This window comes from Danio aesculapii, chromosome 11, assembly GCF_903798145.1.
Source record: "Danio aesculapii chromosome 11, fDanAes4.1, whole genome shotgun sequence".
In the NCBI taxonomy this organism is placed as follows: domain Eukaryota; kingdom Metazoa; phylum Chordata; class Actinopteri; order Cypriniformes; family Danionidae; genus Danio; species Danio aesculapii.
In genome coordinates this window covers 26,790,787-26,815,204 of record NC_079445.1, presented here as the reverse complement: position 1 = coordinate 26,815,204, position 24,418 = coordinate 26,790,787, and the positions used below count along the sequence as shown (strand labels likewise).

The following is a 24,418-nucleotide window of genomic DNA, read 5'->3' as shown; positions in this document are numbered from 1 at the left end:
TTTGGATGTCAGCAGGGGTCTTGGCCATGCAATGGCTGCCCAATTAATCAGAGTGATCGAACAGCAGGAGCTCAAACTGCTACAGGAACACACTGCGCACGTTCACACCATAATCAACAGGTTAATGGGTGCAAAGGGCTTCACATTTAATAACTGCAGACTGCGGATGGTTAAAAACATGTGCGCTGAGTACTCATTAGGAGCTATTTCAAACATTCAAAAGCAGCCAACTAACGTCATCGCACCCAGACTAGATACTCCATGACCACACGGCAGCTGTGTGTGGTGAATAAAAAGGTTTGTAGAATCTCTGAAAAATGCTGGAAGATGGTAGCTTTTTTAAACCATTCTGTACATATGGCCACTCTAGTGAACTGTAAAATAAGGAGAAGCTTACCGTGACTAAGTTAAGAGGGTTGATGGGAATTTTGGTGTGCTTCAGAGGAAGGCCTCCCAAATCCATGTTGATCACAGTTGTTAATGGAGTGGACTTCTTGGGGGGCTTTTTCTCTAAAGTAGAGAATAAATATTTGGGAGTTATTTTGCTTTAAAAACAGTCAAGGTAAAGTAGTTGCCATGTTTCTAAGACTGACAGTTCACCTAAAAATGAAAATGATCTCTTAACTGGCTCACTCTATAGATGTGAATGGTGTCCGAGTTTCAGTGTTGTGGGGTAACTACATTAGTTACATATTGACCATTTTGAGGGACGTAAACTATAACAATGGTCCTATTGTATTTCCTGATCTATATTTTTAATTTCCATAGCTTCTGAGAATTCAAAAAGGTCCACATATTGATAAATAATGTTATTATAGCTGTTATTATGTTACAATATGATTGAATTGCCTCTTGTTATGGTTATGAAGTAGTTTGACAACAAGCAGGAAGTGTTCATGGGCTAATGGCATCGCCACATTGAAATAGTCTATATAGTTGTTTTGTAATTTAATTAAAAAATTAATCTAATTGTAATCAGTTGCAGTTACTGAGATTTATTTTGTAATAGTTCAACAAAAAATGAAAATTCTGTCACTTATTTAAGTTTCTTTTTATGTTGAACACAAAAAAAAGAACTTTTCAAAAATGCTGGAAACCAGTAGCCATTGACTTCCATAGTATTATATAGTAGAGTGGAGGACAGTGGCTACTGATTACCAAAACATCTTATTTTGAGTGAAAAAGAAATAAGAATCTTATAAAGTATTGGAACCAAATAAAGGTGAGTAAATGGGGGATGGCGTAAATGAAAATGCTAACAATTACAAAGAAAGCAATATTTTAAAAAAAAAAAAAAAAGAAAAAAAAAGCTAGAATATGTATAATAATGAGGGCGACTCGGTGGTTCAGTGGTTAGCCTGTTCACCTCACAGCAAGAAGGTCATTGGTTCGAGTCCCGACTGGGTCAGTTGGCATTTCTGTGTGGAGTTTGCATGTTCTCCCTGTGTTGATGTGGTTTTCCCCCACAGTCCTAAGACTTGCGCTATAGGTGAATTGAATAAACTAAATTGGCTGTAGTGTATGTGTGTGCATGTGAGAGTGTATTTGTTGTTCCCAGTACTGGGTTGCAGCTGGAAAGGGCATCTGCTCTATAAAACATATGCTTGATTAGTTGGTGGTTCGTTCCGCTGTGGCAACCCCTGTTAATAAAGAGACTAAGCTGAAGGAAGATTAAATGAAATGAAATGTACAATAATGGCAAACCAAATTCTGCTTCACTTCATGTCATAGGAGACACCTTCTTCTGATAAATACTGCTGCGGTAGCATACAATAGATGTGTCCTTAGTGTCTAATCTAAAATTTAAACGTCATTTGGATGTCAATTTGTGTGTAAATGAACGTTTTCCACTTTTAATGGCATTTCTACCGAGACATTAGTATTGCAGTGAGCAAATTTTCACTTATTTATCACCAAAGCTCACCCTTTTTTGTTGTCTGTCTGAAACCAGTTTGTGAGTTTCCTTCATGCGTAAATGCTGCAGAATCACCAGCTGATAGGGCAGCGAGGCAACCAATCAGCTTTGGGACAGACTCAATATTAAATCACTACTTTACCTCTTTATGATGTGCACGATGTCATTTCAAGCCTATTTGGATTGATTTTCATGCTTTTATTTTTTATAGTTTTTGGTTTAGTTTTTCTACAGCTTTGTTAAGATCCATATCCATAATATCCATATTTACATCAACAGCTAGTTCCATCAATTGCCATTTGCGCATTGACAAGAGTTTTGAAATGTGATGTATTGTTGCTGCAGAAGAAGCTAAGGTGTCAATTGATAAACATTCATTCATTCATTTTCTTTTCGACTTAGTCCCCTTATTAATCTGGGGTCGCCACAGTGGAATGAACCGTCAACTTATCCAGCACATGTTTTACGCAGCGGATGCCCTTTCAGCTGCAACTCATCTCTGTGAAACATTCATACACACTCATTCACACACATACTCTATGGATAAGCCTACCCGATTCACCTGTACCACATGTCTTTGGACTGTAGGGGAAACCAGAGCACCCGGAGGAAACCCAAGCAAACGCAGGGAGAACATGCAAACTCCACACAAAAATGCCAACTGACCCAGCCGAGGCTCGGACCAGCGACCTTCTTGCTGTGAGGCGACAGCGCTACCTTCTGCGCCACTGCGTCGCCCCACAATCAGATATATATTAGATCATATTCCTTTGAATTGGTATATTAAATAGTGCCCAAATTTTTGAAGCTACTAAAAGTTTCATCATTAAAGCATCCATCCATTTACAGTAAACATTGAAACTACAATTAGTTTATTGGTGCCTTGTGAAGCAAAATGATAAATTTTTTAGAAGAAAAAAAAGTAAAAACAGATTCAACTGCTGTACAAACATTCAAATGAGAGTTTAATGATGTCTAACACAGGCATAGTGGAGGCTAAAGTGAGATTTGATGTCTTTCTTTGGAGTGAGTTGTGAACAAAAGTGAGATGCTTTGGCTTTACTGTAGTTGTATTTGTGTCCATCTTAAAAGGATGTGTTTGTATGTCTATTTGAGATACTTAAACTTAAGTGAAGTCATATGTTTATGTTGACCTACATCAGTGAGAGATGAAAAATGTACATTTCACAAGTTCCCTATAAAGGATCATGAGCGATTGAAGTTTTGACTGCTCACTTTTTGCCTGGATATAAATGCACTCTGGGTAAAAATAAATAAAGTAAATGAAAAACTCGAAAGATCCAGGCTGTGCAGTGAACATTTAACCCCTAAGGATTACAAGACTTCAGAAATCGTCAGCTGTGACTGTTCATGAGCTGTTTTTTTCAGCCAAAATAGCTCTATTTTGAACTATACTATATGTTTGTTGGATTTAAGTTATTTATAGTTATATAACTCTTTAAACATATTTATTGTTGTGATTTCTGCAGTTAATTTTATTCTTCCATGTTTATCAATGGTGACGCAGTGGCGCAGTAGGTAGAAGGTCGCTGGTTGGAGCCTCGGCTGGGTCAGTTGGTGTTTCTGTGTGGAGTTTGCATGTTCTCCCTGCGTTCGCGTGGGTTTCCTCCGGGTGCTCCGGTTTCCCCCACAGTCCAAAGACATGCAGTACAGGTGAATTGGGTAGGCTAAATTGACCGTAGTGGATGAGTGTGGATGAGTGTGTGTGGATGTTTCCCAGTGATGGGTTGCGGCTGGAAGATTTTTAAAAAAAAATGTGCTGGATAAGTTGGCGGTTCATTCCGCTGTGGCGACCAAGCTGAAAAGAAAATGAATGAATTTATCTGATTGTGTTTGTTTAAAAGAAGAACAGTACTGTATATAGAGCTAAGACAGCTTGAGGGTGGCTAAATTATATTATATTCATTTTTCCTTGAATCAAAATTACTCGTGTTAAGACGAAAGTTCACAAAGATGAAAAAATACTATAGTAACTTATAGTAAATACTACACTGTTTCTGAACAATACTATAGTGGAGTACTATGCATAATGTGTTGTGGTAATTCTATAGTTGCTATGGTCACACAGCTATAGTGATGTAAACAAATTAAAAAATACTGTAGTTTTCTACAATTCTACTACAATGGACCACGGTTAACTGTAGTAGTTTAGAGCAGGTTTCAAAAACAATACAGAATGCTGGCGATGCCAAGAAAAAGCAGGCGTGCTTTCATGTATTAAGGCAATGCCTAGAAGTCCAATATTATTGGAGAGAGGTGCATGAATCCCTTGTAAAGATATTGCAGACCCAGTATGACTTTTGCCAAAGCTTGGTGACTCCTATCTCTTAAGCCACATGAATAAAGCTGAATCACAGTGGATACAGAGTTGTATCATGCTAGACAGTCAGGTGATTGTCAAAAACTGGAAGGAGACCAGTAGACCTCCGATCTTTGAGTGGATCTCAGAGTTAGGACGAGTGGTAGCTTTTGAAAAACTTTCCTACAGTTTACATGGAAGGATTAAAATTTATTTTGATAAATGGAGAACATTTCTGATGGAAACAGTAACGATACAAAATAATAATTAAGTCTAGGATATTAGCAACCCCCCACCATCTTTTTTTTCCTTGAATGCATTTTGGTTCAATTTATATGATGTTATTTATTTATTTATTTTGTATTGTTCTGCTTTTATGTTAATGCTCCGTATTTCATATTTATTTGCAAATAAGAAAACGCAATAAAAAATTTGAATCATTAAAAAAATGTGTATTATGCAATATAGTGCAGTATTGTATAGTATGGTATGGTTCAAAACACTACAGTATTTACTATAAATTACTATAGTGTTTTTTTCATTTGGGAGTTCACCCAAAAATGAAAATATGCTGTTAGTTTACCCATCTTAAGGTCATTCAAGACTTATTATTCTGTACGACTTATTTCTTCAGAATAACACTAAACATTTTTAGCAGAAACTGTCACCCGTGATTCATAAAAATGCAAGTCAACAACTATTAGGATTTTGAGAGTCCACAAAAACATTCATCAAACAAAATGAACACAAGTGGGGGTCTTATGAAGCACAATGATCAGCCTATTCAAGAAACAGAACATTATCTTGTTAATGTTATTACCTTTACAAGCACTTTACCATATTTTACTAGTGTGTTCAGTATCTTTTTGCATTTAAGCAGCTTAGTGTCATCCTGTTTTATAAAACATGAGAGTCTGTCACTTTTAAAAAAAGTAAAATATTAATGCATGAATATCAGAACAGCAGATGCTTTTATTTTGACCTGTAAACCCCAAACATATGTAGAAGCTGTAGTAGTTTCCATACCCTCAGGCTCCTCCTCCTCGTCTTTCCACTCCTCCTGGTCTCTAGGCCCAAACTGCACAAGGTTTTGAACCACATGAGTTCCCACCAGCACCAGCCTCCCGAAGGCCCTCTGCTCCATTACGAAGATGGTGAGAGGAGGATGCAGGTACACAAGCTCTGGCAGCTCCTGAGGACGCATCATCAGTCATGAGTTTTCAAGTAAAGTGCATGCGATTGAAGTAAGGAGGTTGATTTTTCATCAAATGTTTAATATGTTGTGTTTAACATGGTTCGATTCATAATGAGACATTTGCATTTAGCAGACGCTTTTGTCTCAATTAATTCTCAGTAATTCAACAAGAAGAGGCAATGCACACAAGAAGTGCTAATTATATAAAGGAACTGCTAGTGCTTAGAAAATCAGGTGCTGCAGTAAGTTTTTTTTTACTTAGAGAGAGAAGAGTGTTTCTACAGGTGGTTTGTCAAGCCCACTCACCTGCGTGAAGCACACTTCATATAGCATATATATCTCAAATATCAAAATATTATTTGGTGTTACTGCTCATGTCAAGTGTTGTTTTAGTATAACGGTTACAGTATTGTAGTTGTTTTTTATTGTTGTGCTGTTTCTGAATGTGTCTCACACAGGTGAGTGGGCTTGGTAAACCACTTGTAGAAAACACTCTTTCATCTCTGACCCTTTTCCAGACCAATTAGCATTGACATTGTTCGCAAAAACTTTTTGCATTTCTAAGTGTATTTCACACAGGTTAGTGGGCCTGACAAACCATCTGTAGAAACACTCAACTCTATATGCACCTGACACTTTGTCTAAACTCCAGCTTACAAGGACTCAATAAGGAAAACAATGTTTACGTGTGAATGTAAAGGAAGGGGGGAAGGGGGGGTTCAAGGGGGGATAATAATTCTGACTTCAACTGTAGTTAGATTACAGCTCCGGTATATTAGTTATGTATAGGTTTAAAACAGCTCTTGCATCGAGTGTTGTGTTAATATTTATTATTGTTTATTTATGTAGCATCATATTCCAGCGAGACACGGCATATCGTTCGACTCTATGTCCACACATGCAGCAAAATGCCAATAAAGCTCAACTTTACATCACTTTTTACCTTTATTTTGGATAAGTTTCTGCTTAAATTCACCATTTTAATTATAGGTTAAAATTTTAGCTTCTATATATTTTCATTGTCATTTTTTTCCATTAATAATTTAAACTAAATCAATACAGCTTAGTTTAACTTATTATTTTATTATTATTGTTATGTAACTATTATAGTTTTATTATTAGTTCAAATTCTCTTTTGTTTTTTACATTTGCATTTGAGCTAAAATTGTTGTACTTTTAAACTATTTTATTTTATTGTTATTTTTAGTGCATCCGGTTGTACATCAAAGTACACCAAAACTAAATTAATAAAAACTAAATAGAAGAAAAAGAAGTGTTTACGTTTTATCTTATTTCAGTTTATTTTAATGTCAAGAATAAAATAGCAAAATAGTTTATAAAATAAATATAAAATAGTATATTACTTATTTTTGTAAAATAGTTTATTTTTTATTTTTAATGTCATTGTATTACTCAAGTATTTTTTAATGCAACTGAATTTGTTTTTAATTTATATTTTCTGTTTTCATTTTTGTAAAAGTTTGTTTGTAAAATAAATATTGTAATTTTTTAATTAATAAATTTTAGTTTAATTTTTTGTTGCTTTAAACAAGAAAATGTAATTTAATGTTTGTAGAAATAAAGTGGAAAAACTTCACGTAAACAATTTCCAATTAAACCAAATAACATGTAATAATAACCACCTATTGCACAGTAAATCAAGCTGAAAAAGACATCAGACTTTCAAATGAAAAAGCTCAAGAGAAGGCAGGATCTCACCGGCTTTGCTTTTAACTTGGTAATTCTGTGACGGGATGTGATCAAAGCTTGTACAGCAGCCTGTTCTGAACACACCTCTTAAGATAAGGTCTAATACTTTAAAAAGAGGGAGTCTTACAACATCAAAGTGTTTAACCACATCACTGAAGTTTGGGTTCAGCTTGTAACTCTGAATTTCCTCCGACTCGATCATCTGTCCCGCACACTCCATCCTCACTTGAGGACGCTCCACTTCAAACAGGTTGACCCTTTTCAGGCCCCTCAGGCCCCAGTACAGCACCTGTCATTTAAGAGTTCAAAACAGTGTCAAAAGTCAAAAACTTGTGGAAAGGTGAAAATGTGCTGCTATTTTAAGCACTTTCTGTGTGATAAATTGATCAAATATTTGAATAAAATATATTGATTCAATATTGTGCTTTCAAGATCTTTAAAGGTCCCATGATATTAAAATAACAAAGTTAGATGTTAGTTTCAGTCTGTTCATTTTAAGGACATCTATATGTTGGTGTGCTCCAAAACAGTGACAAAATGCGCGTTTAGGAGATATAAAAACCGATATAAACATGTAAAGCTTGCTGTTTGTCACTTCCATCTAAACGGATCAGCGTTTTTTCACCTCATACTTCAGGTGAGATCAGTCTCTCATCAAAGCTTGACCAATCCAATGCTCTCTAGTATCTGACATTCCCCACACCCCTTCAAGTCTCTTCTCATTTGCTTTTTATTTGTTGCGCTTGAGCCCAACCACTCTCACTGGCCGAGCGATGATAAAGCAAAATGCTATTGGCTACTTTTTTTAAAAGGGGAGGGGTTACTCCATGTCCCACCCTCTCTCCAGTTGAGATTACATCAAACATCGAATAAAATGCACATTTCAAAGCACTTCACCAGACCTTTAACACAAGAACTTTTCAAATTCTATGGTCATACGAGTGACACTAGATTCTATCAAATGTCAGTTTTGTCAGGTCATATTTATATCTGAATCATCCAATGAGGTTTAGAATAAATCTTAAGAATGTCTGCTGCAAAATTTTATGACCTTTTAATAATATTTAACTATGTAAAAGCTACCGGGAGAGGTACAGTAAAGTGTGGTTTTTAAAAGTGTAAACGGCAACAAATAAGGATAGAGGTAGAGTATTTTGGTGGATAAAAACACTTTTTGGAAAGCATTTACATCCATTCACTTGCAACCATTACTGGAATCAAAAATCCACAAATATAAAAGGATCTGATATTTTAACACAGGTTAATATAATATAATATAATATAATATAATATAATATAATATAATATAATATAATATAATATAATATAATATAATATAATATAATATAATATAATATAATAATATATTAATAGTATAATTAATCATAATAGTATATATATATATATATATATGTATATAAATAGGTAACTCAATCAATTAACTAATCCTAATGAGTGCTGTGAACTTAATCCATTTGAGTAAATGAAGCAATTTGAGCACAGTAAAACCCAATAAATGAAGAGAACTCAAACCAACTTAGTACTGTAAAACCCAATAAGCAACTCAAACCATTTGAGGAAACAGATTGCAACAAACCATTTGAGTAAAAAAAAAACTAATTTATGAGACTGTGAAACTGTGAACTTACTCTATTTAAGTTGAAGTAATGAGGTATTTAATTAACTCATTCCCTTCAAAACTGAGTTCAAAACTATTTAGTAGAATTAACTTTCAGTAAATTTTGAGTTGACTACACTCATTTCATTTGATAAAGTTGACTGTTGGGTTTTACAGTGTAGAGCTTTAAAAATAATTGAGAATTTAAAAAAATGAGGTTTTAAATATAATAAAACATCAATGTTAGAACATAATATATGAAGAGTAAGGGTTCTAGAGTTATATGGGATTTATTTCAACAAAGTTATTAGACTGCAATTTTTCTTTCAGAATGGTTGCCTGCATTGGTAGTTCTAGTGTTAGACTGTTGTTGTTAAGTAAAAGACTTGATATCAGTTTATATCTGTTCAAGGTTGTACCTCAATTCTGTATTTCCTCAGCACGGGTCGCACTCCCTCAGGAATTATAAAATAGCATTCTTCTTCAATGTATTGTGGTTCCTTGGGGTCAACATCCACTGGCAGAGCTGGCTGAAATCAATTCAGAGCACATAAATATGACATTTAAAAGGCATATTTTTAAACTTTATGATATATAGAGGTTAGCAGAGGATTGGCTTCGAGTCGATTTGACCTTTCTTTAAAATATAAGATATATATGTAATGTTTATATGCTATCATAGGGTCAGCCTAATTACTTATAACTACTTAACACATCCCATTGGGGAACATGTATTCACTGTAAAGTAACAAATTACAGATACTCGAATTCCTGTAATTGAGTAGTTTTTCTCAAGAATTGTAATTTACTAAGTAGTTTTACTTTCCATTGAGTACATTTTATTGATGTATCAGTACTTTTACACCACTATTTTTCTTTAAACTGCAGTCACTACTTTATTTTTTTCTTGTCTGTGGGTATTGGCTGAGTAGAAAAATCAGTCCTGTGATTCCTGTCCAAATTGCAAATAGGAAAAAAATCACATCATACCGAACAACCTCAAGACATGAGTGCTTCAAAAAAAAGGAGAATTAGAGAAATAACCTAGACTATTTAGACAGCATGTCACTGATGAGAAGATGATGGATGTATGTTGTTTGTATGATGACTGATATCGCCAAATGGCCTTAAACAATAACTAAATGCACTACGAATGTTACGTTTCCACACATGCACAAATTGCATGTAAATACATCAACCTTTTCACAGCCTAATACTCACTACTCTTGAGTACTTTTAACGGGGCCACTTTTTACTCTACTTGCATGACATTTTTGGGCAAGTAATGGTACTTTTACTTGAGTGTGTAATTTTACAGTACTCTTTCCACCACTGCATATATTATCATATATTTGATTATTAACATGTATATTTTGTAACATTTTGACTGTTTATTAGTAATTATAAAGACTTTTCCTGGACAACATACTCTTCTTAATCCATTGACCTCATACTGCTACAACAAACACATTACTTACGATCAATTAACTGGAGTCATTTATTTTACTGACCGAGAAAATTCTTGGTCTTCAGAAAATATGTGTTCCCTGTTATGACGTTTAGTACATTTATAACCTTACAAAAGATTTCTATTTTATATAAATACTGTTTTGTTTTTTACTTTCAATTTTTGCATTACTATACTGCATATAAAAATAGAAAACAGTATATTACAATAGAAAACAGACTCTATTTAATTGCCATTTCAAATCTTTATACTTTGCAGCTATCCTTCAAACCATAATAATATAATATAATATAATATAATATAATATAATATAATATAATATAATATAATATAATATAATATAATATGATATGATATGATATGATATGATATGATATATGATATGATATGATATGATAAAATATAATATAATATAATACACTTTTGTATGATTACTTATCCTAAACTGTACTTATTAAAATGTGTGAAAGAATAACTTTGTTTTTTTACAAAAACATACAGTTGAAATCAGAATTATTAGCCCCCTGAATTATTAGCACCACTGCTATTTTTTTCCCCAATTTCTGTTTAACAGAGAGAAAATTTTGCCATGACGACAGTAAATAATATTTGACTCGATATTTTTTAAGACACTTCTATACAGCTTAAAGTTATATTTAAAGGCTTAACTGGGTTAATTAGGATAACTAGGTTAGGGTAATTAGGCAAGTTATTGTATAACGATGGTTTGTTCTGTAGACTATTGGAAAAAATATAGCCTAAAGGGGATAATAACATTGACCTTAAAATGGTTTTTAAAAAAATTGAAAACTGCTTTTATTCTAGCCGAAATAAAACAAATAAGACTTTCTCCAGAAGAAAAAATATTATCAGACATACTGTGAAAATTTCCTTTTTCTGTTTAACACCAATTGGGAAATATTTAAAAAAGAAAAACAATTAAAAGGGGGGGCTAATAATTCTGACTTCAACTGTATCTGTTAAGCCGATAGACAATGGAACATTTTTACAGTAAAACACTGCTCTAAAACAGACAAATCAATGTTTTAATGAGTGTGTTAAGCTAAATTATCTTTCTTCTTTTGCAGTTTAATTAAAGAGAGAAAACAGGTCCCACCTCTCCAAAGCTTGAGTAATCCAGCTCGATAAGCTCCAGAGCGGCCAGAATTTCACCAGCTTTGCTTTTGCCTTTTGTGATCTCAAAAAACTGCAGCTGGGGTTTTTTATACGGCTCCTCCACAAACTTCAGCTCTGGCTTGGCAAATGCACGACCAAGGGCTTGTGGACTTCCCTGTTGTAACCATCAAATACATCACACATAAAGCAAATGAATTATAGCGTATAGTAAATATTCAGAAGTACAACAGCTCCAGTGATTATATATGGTGAGCACACAGCTGGACTATTCACTCATTTTCCTTTGGCTTAGTCCCTTATTTATCAGGGGTCGCCACAGCGGAATGAACCGCCAACTATTATGGCATATGTTTTACCCAGCCGCAACCCAGTACTTGAAAACACCCATATACTCGCTCCTTCATAAACACACTCACACACTATAGCCAATTTCAAAAATCCCACATTCAAAAGCAGTTAACACACAGAACCCACTAGTTTGTTGTAGTCATATATGTTGATGATGACCACTGGAGGGTCTTCTCTGTATTCGTCCTTACTGCCCTCCATCAGAACCTGATCATAGAAGAGTAACTCACACCACGTCGGGGACAGAGTTTCCTCCATCACCTGCAAACGATAAAGTCTTTTAGCAATCCCTCAAGACACAAAACTGCAATCAATGAAAGCTGAAAGACTCATTTCACTGCCCATTCAGATCCTTTAATGGATCTGTCACGAATGGACAATAAATCTCTTTGGAATTGAAAATGAGCTAGTTTTAATATCCAGTGCTTTTTATTGGGGACACATGAGGTGATATGCAGTTGAAGTCAGAATTATTAGCCCTCCTGAATTATTAGCCCCCTTGTATATTTTTTTACCCAATTTGTCTTTAACCGAAAGAAGATTTTCTTTAACACATTTCTAAACATAATAGTTTTAATAACTCATTTCTAATAACTGATTTCTTTTGTCATAATATTTTAGATATTTTTTAAGATGCTAGTTGTTACGGTCTGTGGGAGTTTGGATCTTTGTCGCTTTCTCCCTCTCTGTCGCTCTCTCTCTCCTTGTCTGTCATTCGCTCTATGTCTCGCCCTATCACCTTTTGACCCGCTATTTTTTCCTTCTCAGGTATCTGCTGATTGGATCCCGACCCTGTGACTCCTCGGGGGGCGGGGTTTGTGCTGTGTACGTTCGTTTCTGTATTATGATTTGTTTTGTGTCTCTGAAATAGTCCAAGCAACTGTAAATTTAATATGGTTTAAGAGTTTATCATTCCTTTTGGGGGAAAAGAAATAGATTAACAATTCACGTGACATGCATTTTACCTGTAGTTATTTGAATTGTTCAGAAACACTAGGTAAGTGGGTGAGCGCCGCTTTTTGTATTTTTGTTTATTATTTTAGTTAGTGTACTTTATTGGCGTCGCGTACGCTGAAGATTTTGGTTTCTTTTTCACATTTTTATTTTCATTAGTGTAAGATTTGAGATATCACAGATATTTTGCATACAATGCAAACATCTACATTCACACACCATGGAGCGTGAATGCGGAAAAAGCTCCCGCACTCCCTTCCCTTCTCTTACCCCTCACCCAACTCACAGAAAGGTCATCTTAACTCACACAGAATGGTCATCTCAAACTATCAATGTTCTGTATCAATGCATGTTGACTTTTTGCATCATGTTTGATATCATTTGAAATGTCTCAGTGCGACTGGTACAATGGTCTCATTCCCTCAGAAATAGACATAATCAAAATAATAGATATATAACTTCAGGTATCTTTTGAACCACTTCTAAGGGTGTGCCTTTACCTTGGGCGCTTGTATTGAAATGATCATTTGTTCCCTATAGGCAGAAACTCTTCAGATCTAACATGCCACTAAATGCAAATGCCTTCTCTTGGTCTTCGTTTCACTACTTAAGGGAAAGTTTCTAAATGTTTAGGGTGATTCTGTAACCAGATCAGCTCATAGTGTGGAGCTCTCATGCTCTATACTATGTAGATTTTGAAGTCAGGTATGCATCTTTTGATCTTAGATCTATCTTTGAGAATCTGATGTCTTGTATTGATTGTTTATGAATTGACTGAATAATTGGCATAATACATATTTACCTGACTATTAAATCGTTATGTTTGAACGCATTCTGCTTACGCTGTAATTATTCATTTTAGTTGATTACGCTGTATCCTTGTTTCCGCACTTTCTGTGTCAGATCAGTAGACGGACTAAAGTTCAGTTGAGATGGAGCATTGGGCACACTAACTGTATTTTAGGGATCCGACTGACTCTTGATATTGATTCAAGTGTACTTATGTGGAAAGGAGGTTAATTCCATCCAGGGCAACAAGGAGTTGCACGACTAACCTAGATAGGGTACCTGACCCTTGTTTGAAAGTAATATTATTCTAAATTAGGTGTACATGGGAAACCATGAGCTTTGCTAAACCAAAATTATTATAGAGAACAGTAGTCGGTTACATTTATAATAATGGCCTTGACCTCTGATTAGAAATGATATTGTCTTTACTCAAGGGTGTACATCTAAGGGGGACTAATCAAAAATACTTTAGAATGAGCAAGCATAGGAGCAGCCATCTAAAAGTATTAGTCAATTACCTGAGCGACATGAGCACCTGAATGAACAAATGTAATAGTTACGATTGAAGACAAAAGGTTCAAACATTTATCTAAATTATATATTGATATAATCTTAATGTTTTATGATTGGAGTCAGATAAAACGAAAGATAAATATATTAATATTCTAAACCACCTCATATTCAAACTGGAGTCAGATATGAGTTAAATTCTAAGTAAATCAACACTGTGCACTGGAAAGACCGAACAGGCAGTGAATCTTCATCCATCAGTGGACACCTTCATTGGCCCAACTGGGTGAACCTTACATTAGTATGTTTAGAGGGGATCTTGTGTTCTAGTTTATGTGGCTGTTGGTTTTGTTTAGTTCTTTGCTTTGGCACCACTCTAGTTCCTTTTTCCCCCTGTAACTTTTGGTTTGATTATATTTCTATGATTGCTTATATTTATTTTCAGATGCGCTGTACAAAGCTCATACATACCTCTCTTTTGTTGGCTTTTTAATTTTTTCTTATAGAGGAACAAAGAATTAAGTGATAAGATTGTGTGTCCTTGTTTTTTCCATCCATATCCTTTAGTAATAATTTAATATCCTAAATGTTATGTTTTCTCTCCCTAGACAACTTATTAAATCGTAACACTAGTATGCAGCTTAAAGTGCTTAATTAAGGCAAGGCAAGTTTATATATAACCCATTTTATACACACAATGTTAATTAGTGCTTCACATAAACAGGAATAAAAGAAACTTTCTCTGTTAAACATGAATTGGGAGATATGTGAAAAATACATTCACAGACTTCAACTGTGTATGTGTGTGTTTGTAGGAGACCCACCCGTGTGACTTGACACTGAGTGCTAAACACAACCTTGGCGAAGGGGTCTGACAGTCCATTGTCATCAGCTGCAATGATGCCCCGCGCCTGATAAATGTGAGCACGTAACTGGAAGTAACGACTGTCTGGATGAAATGACAAAAAGCAGGACTGTAATTTTCAAGGAAATGAATTCAAATGTCATCCAAATGAAAATATATTGGTTTTTCGAAGCTCCCCGAGGTAAATTATAGAGAAATGTGTTTGTATTGGATGAAGTACCTTCCACTGCTAATTTGGTGGGAGGCATGTTACGGGGAATCGATGCACCAGATGTCGCATCTTCGTAAATGGGTCTAAACTCTGCTGGAAGGCTGGTGACACAGTTTTTGGCGTACTTTGTGATACCGAGCCACATATAGACTTCCAGTTTGGCGAAGATTTCCCCCACTGGCCCTCCAGGGGTCTATAGAAAGAAAAGCAACACAAACTAAAACAATATATATTTTGAGAATTTAAACATTTTAAAAATTACTTATACAGTATTAAACTGATTTATTATTTTATTATTTATTATTAGGATTTATTATTATTATATTTGTATATATTATATATTATTGATATATAACTAGAGTACTATACTATATTTTTGAAATATTTACAATATTATTAATTAATTAATTATTAATTAATTAATTCTTTGTTTATTTATTTATTTAATTGAATATTTAATTAATTATTATAATTATTTAATTTTTTTATTTTTTATGGAACAGTGCTTATTATATATATATATATATATATATATATATAATTCAAGTACCATTCTGATATTTAATCCAAATAACATTCCATGCATTCTGTCATATATGAACATAATTATTTAGCGGCCTCAATTATTTAATAAGTATTGGAACCAAGCATTTTCATTCATGTGAAAGAGCTGATCATACAACATATGTTTTGGTGAGTGAAACCCTGTATATTGCATAGCCTAACATTCATGATTTTATCTGTGTAATAAAAGAAATCAAGAAATGCACCAATTGAGGGGCTGCTGTAAAATATTGTTAAAAATTGCTGTATGAAAAGTATAAAAGAAAACTTTATTGCAAGAATCTCTTTTGTAGTCAAATATCAATTTATTTTTATAAAAGTAAACTTACACGAATAGGTGAATATTTTAGACACATTACTTCAGTAATATATAGAGATGTTATTATGGTAGAATAATTTGTATTATTCTAGTATTTCTATAGACACTGAATAACTGTTAACATGTAGCATTCATGAAAGAAGATAATGTTTTGCTTCTGCTCTAATAACTACAAAACTAAAAATGTTGTAAGTCTGTGTTAAAACTTTTGCTCTTTATATTAATTCCCCTTAAAGCCAAGCGTACAAAGCCAAAGATTTAATTCGTTATAATCAATGAGCTTCAATATCTTGTCCTGTAATGTTTAGGAATATGAGTGTCAACACTAAAATAAAAAAACTCTGATCTTATGAGTATTTGACTTGTATTGACATTGCATGTGTTTTTGTTAAAAGTGAAAAAGCTCAACTTTCAGAGCCTGTTTATTTATATTTAGCATGTCTATTTATGATCAGATCAACAAAAACACATCACGTTGGCTTCTTTTACCAGTGAGCTTTATTTTAGGAAACAGCAAATAAACTGCTTTGGACAAAGGAAGATTGTGCGATATGATGCTTCACCTTCAAATACACAGCAGTGATTTTTCCGCAGTCTTTTCCTTTCTCCTCCTCCACCAGTGAGAAGAGGACAGAGGGTGCAGGGATCCTGGCGTAGGCCACACGTCTCCCTCCACTCAACATCCACAGAAACACATCAGGCAGAGTGCTCTGAGGCTGCCAAATATCAACACGGATATTCACATACAGATCTGCTGCTCAAATATATATATATATATATATATATATATATATATATATATATATATATATATATATATATATATATATATATATATATATATATATATACATACATATACATATATGCATATACATATATATATATACATATATATATATGTATAGTGTATTTATATTTAAACTGATGGAATTACCTCTATAGCCAGAAAGCGGAGTCTCTTGGTGATATTCCTAAGATCTGCTAGTCTGTCTTTAACAGTGTTTCTGGTGACTCGCTTTCTCACTCTTAGGGTCTGCTTGGCCAGCAAAACCTGTAGAAAAAAAAATTATTTGTGTGACTGAAAAACTTTTCAAAAGTTTTAAAGAGGTTTCTGATTTTTTGATCACATGCATACAGAAAAAAACTACTATGACACATTATTAAAAAAATGAATTTTATGTAATTACTTCATTTATTCATGTAAAATCTGATTTTTTTTTTTGCACAATTACTGCAGTGTTTGTTGATCTTTCAGAAATCATATGCAGATTTATTTTTTATTTATTGGTGTGCAATGTTTATTAATGCTTCTTATTATTACCATCAACAGAGTTTACTGTTTTATATAATGTGAGGAAAGTGTGGGCATTATAAGATATCTTTAATGAACATAAGTTCAATTTTTATTTTTTGAAACAGAAATTTTTAACATTATAAATGTCCTTAGACCCCCTCATATAGTTGCAATATACAGTAATATATAATACAGCGCTATATAAATACATTAAACAATTCATGTCGGCACAATAGCCTAGTGGTTAGCCCGCCGACATATGGTGCAGTAGCACGCCAGGGCGTCCCGAGATGGAACCCCGGCTCGAGGACATTTCCCTACCCCCCTCTATCTCTCCAACTCCGCTTCCTGTCTCAATACTGTCCTATCTAATAAAAAAGGCCAAAACTAAATCTTAAAAAAACCCAAAAAACTATTCATTATGGTGATTTTAATGCATCCTTGTCGAATAAAAACTATTAGGTCACACTTTAAAATAACGTTTCATTAGTTAATGTTAGTTCATGTATTTATTACGATGAACTAATAATAAACTAATGCATTATTTAAATTTTAATTAATTCTTGTTAACATTGGTTAATACACTGTGAGTTAACATGAACTAACAATGAATGACTTTATTACCATTACCTAATGCATGAACTAATATAGCCTTATTAAGTGTTACCAAATGTCAATGTAATTAAAAAAAAATCTCACCAGAAACTTTTGAATGAAGTGCTTCCACAAAAATATGAAGCAGTACAACTATTTTCAGCATTGATACGAATCATAAACATTTTCAGAGCATTAAATCAGGATATCAGAGTGATTTCTGAAGGATCGTGTAACACTCAAGCCTGAAGTAATGATGCTGAAAAGTCAGCTATGACATCACACAAATAAATCACTATTTACATAGAAAATAGCTATATGAAATTGTTAAAAATACTTCACAATTTTACCAATGAAAAAATACAGCAACTTATTCAATTATTATGTCAGACTTTTTGTATGACATTTCCAATATACCCTGTTTGTCCCACTAAAACCACATCATCATTAGTGTACTTCTATAACACCAAAATCAATCCAGCCACTCACAATGTTCCTCTTGATGAGCCCCACACGGCATTTATCCAGGTTGTTTTGGCGTGGATTCCTCTTCCTTTCTAAGTTGCTGCTGTACTGCCTGAGGACCATTGAGAGCAGGCTTTGTGTTATCCATAATGGAAGAAACAGCCGCACAACAACACAAAAATCATGCAAATGTGTCCTACTTGCAAGAGGAAAAGAACTCCAGAACAACATCCACCAAACGCTCTTTAGCCTTTATTTTCGATCTTTTCAACAGCATCTCCACTTCATCAATGCCACACTCCTTGAAAAAAGTAGGGCAGAGATTAATCTTAGAGAATTCCAAGAATAAAAGTGAAATGGATGCGATTGCAAGTATTATATTCAGCTCCTCCAGGGTTTTGCAGGACACTTTTCTGACTTTTGAGGCCTGAATGATAGATTTTTGTGGCAGTTTTGCTCAAAAAATGAGGCAACACTTGACCCATGTCTTGATGTTTTGCAGTGAAATATATACACAATATTATCAAATTTGCAAAACATTGGTTTCACAATTTGAAAAACTGAGAAAAACAAATAGAGAAAATGTCACAGAAGGGGGATGAGACCTGAGCTGTGAGTAGTAACAACAAGGAATGATGTAAACAAGTAATGTCTATAGCAGGATATGATGAGCAGTGGACCAGATGATGAGAGGGACCAGAGAATGATGATGGATCAGGAATGTGGAGAATATGGAGAAACACACAACCAGAGGAGACCAGAAGGGAAACACACTAGGAGCAGGAGAGACTAAGACACTGGAGATCACAAGAAACAGAACAGGTAAGTATAGCTGAGTCTATAAGGTTTCACTGACTGTGAAACCTTATGCGACGAGGCCGGACACTGAGTGAGGGAGGGTGAGGGGTTTTATAGAGCTGGATTGATAAGGGGCGTAGCAACCAGGGAGACGTGGGGGATACGTCCCCCTCACTTTTAGAGACAGATCATTTAGAAACAGGTGATTAATAATTATATGAACGTATGATCTCATACAGCTGTCCCCCCACTTTTAAAATGTCCGCTACACCCCTGTAAGCGGGGATGACGTGCGGGTGCGTGACTAATTACTAGACAGATGACTGTGATGCTTGAGTTGCTTGTCAGTGGAGAGAACTAGTGTTGCCAACTATTTTCAATTAGCTAAACCCTGCCCGAAAAGTAGCTAAATGTTGCCAGATGACGTCAGGCACTAATTTGCATATCAGTGACATCATCACGTAGTATCTGACAAGCGTAAGCCCGTCATGTCTCTACTCTCTGAGGGGCTGTGTATATATATTATATGTGGTCATAGAATTATTATTAAGAAAAGCGATGTCATATTTTACATAGATAAAAAAAGATATAGATAAGAATCTCTTGTTTATGTTAAATCTGTTGATATTATTTGGCAAGTTTCGTATACACAAGTGTAAATGGTCGGAGAAGAAGTCTAACATCTTCCATTTCAAGGCTGATTTAAAAATTTCTTTTGAAACTCTTAAAGGACTCTAAAGTTGTAAAGCGAGCAGAATTGTGAATATACTTAAAAAGCTAAACTCCTCTTCTCTATGGTAAATGTTATGTATACCCGCTCTTGTTCTTTATTTGTTTTATTTTTACTTTCTCTCCTTTTTTTTTTCTTTTTGTTACTTTATTTACACATGTTATGTTATGCATTTATCTCGAAATGTTCAGCAAATACAATAAAAAAAGTGTATTATATTATATTATATTATATTAAAACATTACATCCAGATGCACAATAAATAGGTTCTTATTAACATATCACTTTTTGTGATGACGTTTCTGTGTAATCGCAACTCAAAACTACATCTTTATGCAGTATACAAAATATTTAATGTTTTCTTAAATTGACCGGCCATCTCAGCAAAACATTATTTTAAGTATGTCAATTCAGATTTGTATGAAAATATAGCTGACTACTTGTAAAAGTAATAAGGCACTCGAAAAATGTGGAAAAACATTAAAAAGCCTTTATTGACATGGCTATTCCTTAAAACTGCTCCAAGGCATTTCAGTAAACACTTGAAGGCAGTTTTAAGGAATAGCCATGTCAATAAAGGCTTTTTAATATTTATTTTCAAATTTTTCGAGTGCCTTGGACTGACTTTTGCTGTTTATTCTGATGAATCCCTTACCCAAAGAGCACTGACACATTATTTAAGCTACTCCTGAGCACTTTTTGTTTGATTTTGGATTTTTATAATAGATTACCATTTGAGGCCATGTAAATAAAATAGATGTATCTGGCCATTTTGACCCACTAAAAATGTTTTCATGCATTCATTCATTTTCTTTTTGGCTTTTTATTAATCTTGGGTCATCACAGCGAAATGAACCGCCAACTTATCCAGCTTATGTTTTACAGAGTAGATGCCCTTTCAGCTGCAATGCATCACTGGGAAACATCCATACACATTTATTTACACTCATACACTACAGACAATTTAGCTTACCCAATTCGCATGTCTTTGGACATGCTACCCACCTCGCCACCATGGTACCCCATTAAAAATGTTTTTTTATATGTATTTTTTTCATTTTCTCTAAAAGTAGTGTGTATCAAGCATAATAATAATAATCAAGAACAAACATTTCTGGCATGTTTTAGTCCAAAGTAAAATGTTTGGTAACAGTTTAGCTTCAGTAACAGTTATTATTATTATTATTATTAGGATATTATATGTTTATTATTACTTGAGAAGTATGATTTTACCTAATGCCAATACCCAAATACTACCTTACTAACTATTAATAAGCAGCTAATTAGTGGTTTATTAAACTAATAGTTTGTTAATAGTGTGAATTGTACATTAAAACAAAGTGTGACCAAAAATGTTAAAGTGAAAGCAAATATTTTGTGGAATTTGATAAGCTCTTGTGTGCTGTCGGGATGTTTTCGTCCACTCTGGGGTGATTTCAACAAATGGAATGATTTTTGGTGACAAATCTGACTTTGACACATATTTTGGGGAAATGCTTTGAAATTTTTCAAAAACTCAACTATACACTCTGGGCAAATTTACTGCCCATGTTAATGGCTGGTCTTGCCTCATTGACTTCCATTATAATAACATATAATAATGCATTTTTGATTCTTGCTGGTTTTCCCTGTTGGGAAAAGCTACAATTTGCAAGTTTTAATGTTGATCATCAGTTGGCACCATTAGCCCTTCAGACTTGCCAATCAAAAATGTCATTATAATAGAGGTCAATGGGGTAAAAACAGCCACAAACATAATCAAAAGGTCAACCCAAGCTCATTCTGAAAACGTACCGCTATGTACATTTCTGGAGAAGTACGTTTTTTGCAGTTTTTGTTTTCCTGAAACCACCAGAGGCCGCTGAGTATGCTTATTCAGATCTCAAATTTCTCTCGCGAGTACCCTTTGCACCTGCTATTCTCAACGAAATCCACCAGAGGCCACTGTCGACTGACCGATAGACTGACCCACCCTCCTCCTTCCCTAAACCCAACCAAAAGTGTTTTCAGAAGCACCGATTGACCCGCCCATCTATTTCCCTAAACCCAATCGACAGTTTTAAAAAGCAATCCAGAAAAATCCTGGCCTGATTTTTTTACCACATTTGTTGGTTTTACCACATTCTCACCCTGTTTTTTACTTGTTTATTTTATTTTTTGGATTCTGTTTTTATCTTACCTGCTTTCTGGAACGGTTCTTCACAAGACTCAAACCCCGTTGCCATGATCAACTCCTCTCTGAGTTTCAAGTCCACCGACGTACATGTCAAGCTAACTGGACAAACTAGTAACAGCGGGAAAGCCGTCTGCGATGTCACACCGTCTCATAGCGTTTGTTTTAAAGATGAAATGCAGCCATACGTACTTCTGGCTCCATAATTCGCGATCTCCAAAAATGTATATAGGGCCTCATTTTTAGAATGAGCCTATGTTTGAAAGGGTAGTAAATTTGAACAATACACAAGGGTTAATTTTGCATTCAAATTTGTGAGCACAAGACACAAAATTCTGGAGGGACTGAATATTAAAATGCTGTTTTCATAAATCAGAAATGTAAAATATCTGCTAAATAGCACTTGCCAGTCGGTCGGCCATCTTGGACAACCAGTTGCTGTTGTAGAATCTGAAAGTGTGATCCTCAAAGTAACTCCACACAAAGATGCACGGTTTCTCTCGGAAAAGGGGAATGCAACTAAAAGATCTGAATGATAAAAAGGATTGTTTACAGCACCGCACGTAATGATTAGCAGTTGAGCTTGAGATGATTATGTGACCTGTCATATTCAGTGGGTTGAGGTCTTCTGGGTGCTGTGATGGACTGGTCTCGAGGGTTCACAAGTTCATCTCTCTCCAGCTCGTCGTCTGACTCCAGCAGTGGTAGTCTGTCCTCAGCCAGATTCTCCTGACTGCCGCTTTTGCTGGACTTCACTACCACCTCTGCTGTTTTACCATAGTTCCCTGTGAACACACAGTTGCTGTTGTTATTCATTCATGTTCGGTTAAGTCCCTTTATTCGGTTAGTTCGGTTTAGTCCCTTTATTCATCAGTGTTCGCCACAGCGGAATGAACCGCCAAATTATCAAGCATATGTTTTACACAGCGGATACACTTCCAGCTGCAACCCAGTACTGAGAAACATCCATACACATTCATTGACACACATACACTACGGTCAATTTTGTTTACCCAATTCACCAATGCCGCATGTCTTTGGACTGTGGGGGAAACCGGAGCACCAGGAGGAAACCCACGCGTTCACGGGGATAACATGCAAACTCCACACAGTAATGCCAACTGGCCCAGCCAGGACTCGAACCACCGACCTTCTTGCCGTGACTGCTAACCGCTTAGCCACCATGCCATCTTGCTGTTGTTAATTGAAACTAAAAATCATAAAAATCCTTTCAATATTGAAAAGAACTTTCATATACCAGGTGTGTTTGGGCATTATTATTTTATAAAACAGACAAAGCGGTTGTTGTTTTTTTAAACTAAAATCATATTGTCAACGATTAGCAACTTCTCACTGGTAAGTGAATGTGAAAAAAGGCAATGTTTTGAATGTTACCATGTTTTTACCATGCTACTATTAGCCCTCCTTAATTATTCCAAACAATTAATCATTTTTGTGAAATTGTTCATTTCAGTGTTGACGAGAATTTTATTTGTTTATATTATTGTATGAAATAATGCATATGAACATATGATATAAGAATTCCCACGATTATTTTCCTTTAAACTAATAACTTGTGTATTCCAAAAATCTGAAGCCTACAAAAACAAGATGAAAAAAATGATTTAATTGCATGTGGTTTGATTTTCAGTTAAAAAATAGATTTATTTATATAGTCTGAAGTGTAATTTAAAGCACACAAAGTTTTAGTCTCTTAGTTGTAAACTGCTTTTATGTCTTTTTTATTTGTATGCAATTCATATATATTCGGTCAAGAGTTATGAGAGTTTATTGAAATAAATTTAAAATTATTTTTAAATTAATTAAAGGAATCGTTCAGCCAAAAATAAAAATTCTGTCAGTTTCTTTCTTCTGTTGAACACAAAAGATGATTAAAACAAAGAAAAAAGAAGGTTTAAAATGCTGGTTGCTGGGACCCATTGACTTCCATATTAGTTTTGTTTCGATCAACATAAAAAAAGAAATTCAAACAGGTTTGAAACCAAATGAAGGTGAGTTCATTATGTTCATATTTTTGTGAACTAACCCTTTAAATAAAAAAGGAAATATACAAAAAATGTCTCAAATTGTGTAAAATATAAAAAAAAATAGTTAATAACAGTAATTAACACTAAAGTAACCTCTGAGTATATTAAGTAGCATGAAATTGAAATGGTATTATGGGATTAAACAGTCCAGTCTCACCTATAGAGAGCTCAAAGGTGACAGGTTTGGAGCCAATAGAAGGATCTATCATAGTCACTTCAAAGAAGGAGGCAAACAACAAAAATTCATCCTTCTCTCCAGTGAAATTCTGCAAGAGGAAGTAACAGATACAGCAGTGATTTACATCTAACATCAGCCTGACTGCAAGTGTGATACTGATACTCTATAGAAATAGACAATCAAGTCAAAGGAGGAAAACAGTCACAAGTTTT

At 34.5% G+C, this 24,418-nt stretch overlaps 1 protein-coding gene across 1 annotated transcript in view; it reads right to left on the bottom strand.

Annotated features, from left to right (window-relative positions):
• The window catches only part of fer1l4 (fer-1 like family member 4), a 67,816-nt gene that overhangs the window by 20,431 nt on the left and 22,967 nt on the right, over nt 1-24,418 (bottom strand). Inside the window, exons 17-31 of the mRNA XM_056467878.1 lie at nt 24,186-24,294; nt 22,582-22,765; nt 22,388-22,508; nt 18,480-18,580; nt 18,304-18,391; nt 16,861-16,977; nt 16,487-16,639; nt 15,050-15,233; nt 14,789-14,913; nt 11,838-11,972; nt 11,344-11,517; nt 9,178-9,288; nt 7,268-7,429; nt 5,262-5,427; nt 398-510 (exon numbers count right to left, since the gene is read on the bottom strand). Of these exons, the coding sequence (XP_056323853.1) occupies nt 398-510; nt 5,262-5,427; nt 7,268-7,429; nt 9,178-9,288; nt 11,344-11,517; nt 11,838-11,972; nt 14,789-14,913; nt 15,050-15,233; nt 16,487-16,639; nt 16,861-16,977; nt 18,304-18,391; nt 18,480-18,580; nt 22,388-22,508; nt 22,582-22,765; nt 24,186-24,294 (2,043 nt within the window). The remainder of the gene's footprint in view (nt 1-397; nt 511-5,261; nt 5,428-7,267; nt 7,430-9,177; nt 9,289-11,343; nt 11,518-11,837; nt 11,973-14,788; nt 14,914-15,049; nt 15,234-16,486; nt 16,640-16,860; nt 16,978-18,303; nt 18,392-18,479; nt 18,581-22,387; nt 22,509-22,581; nt 22,766-24,185; nt 24,295-24,418) is intronic.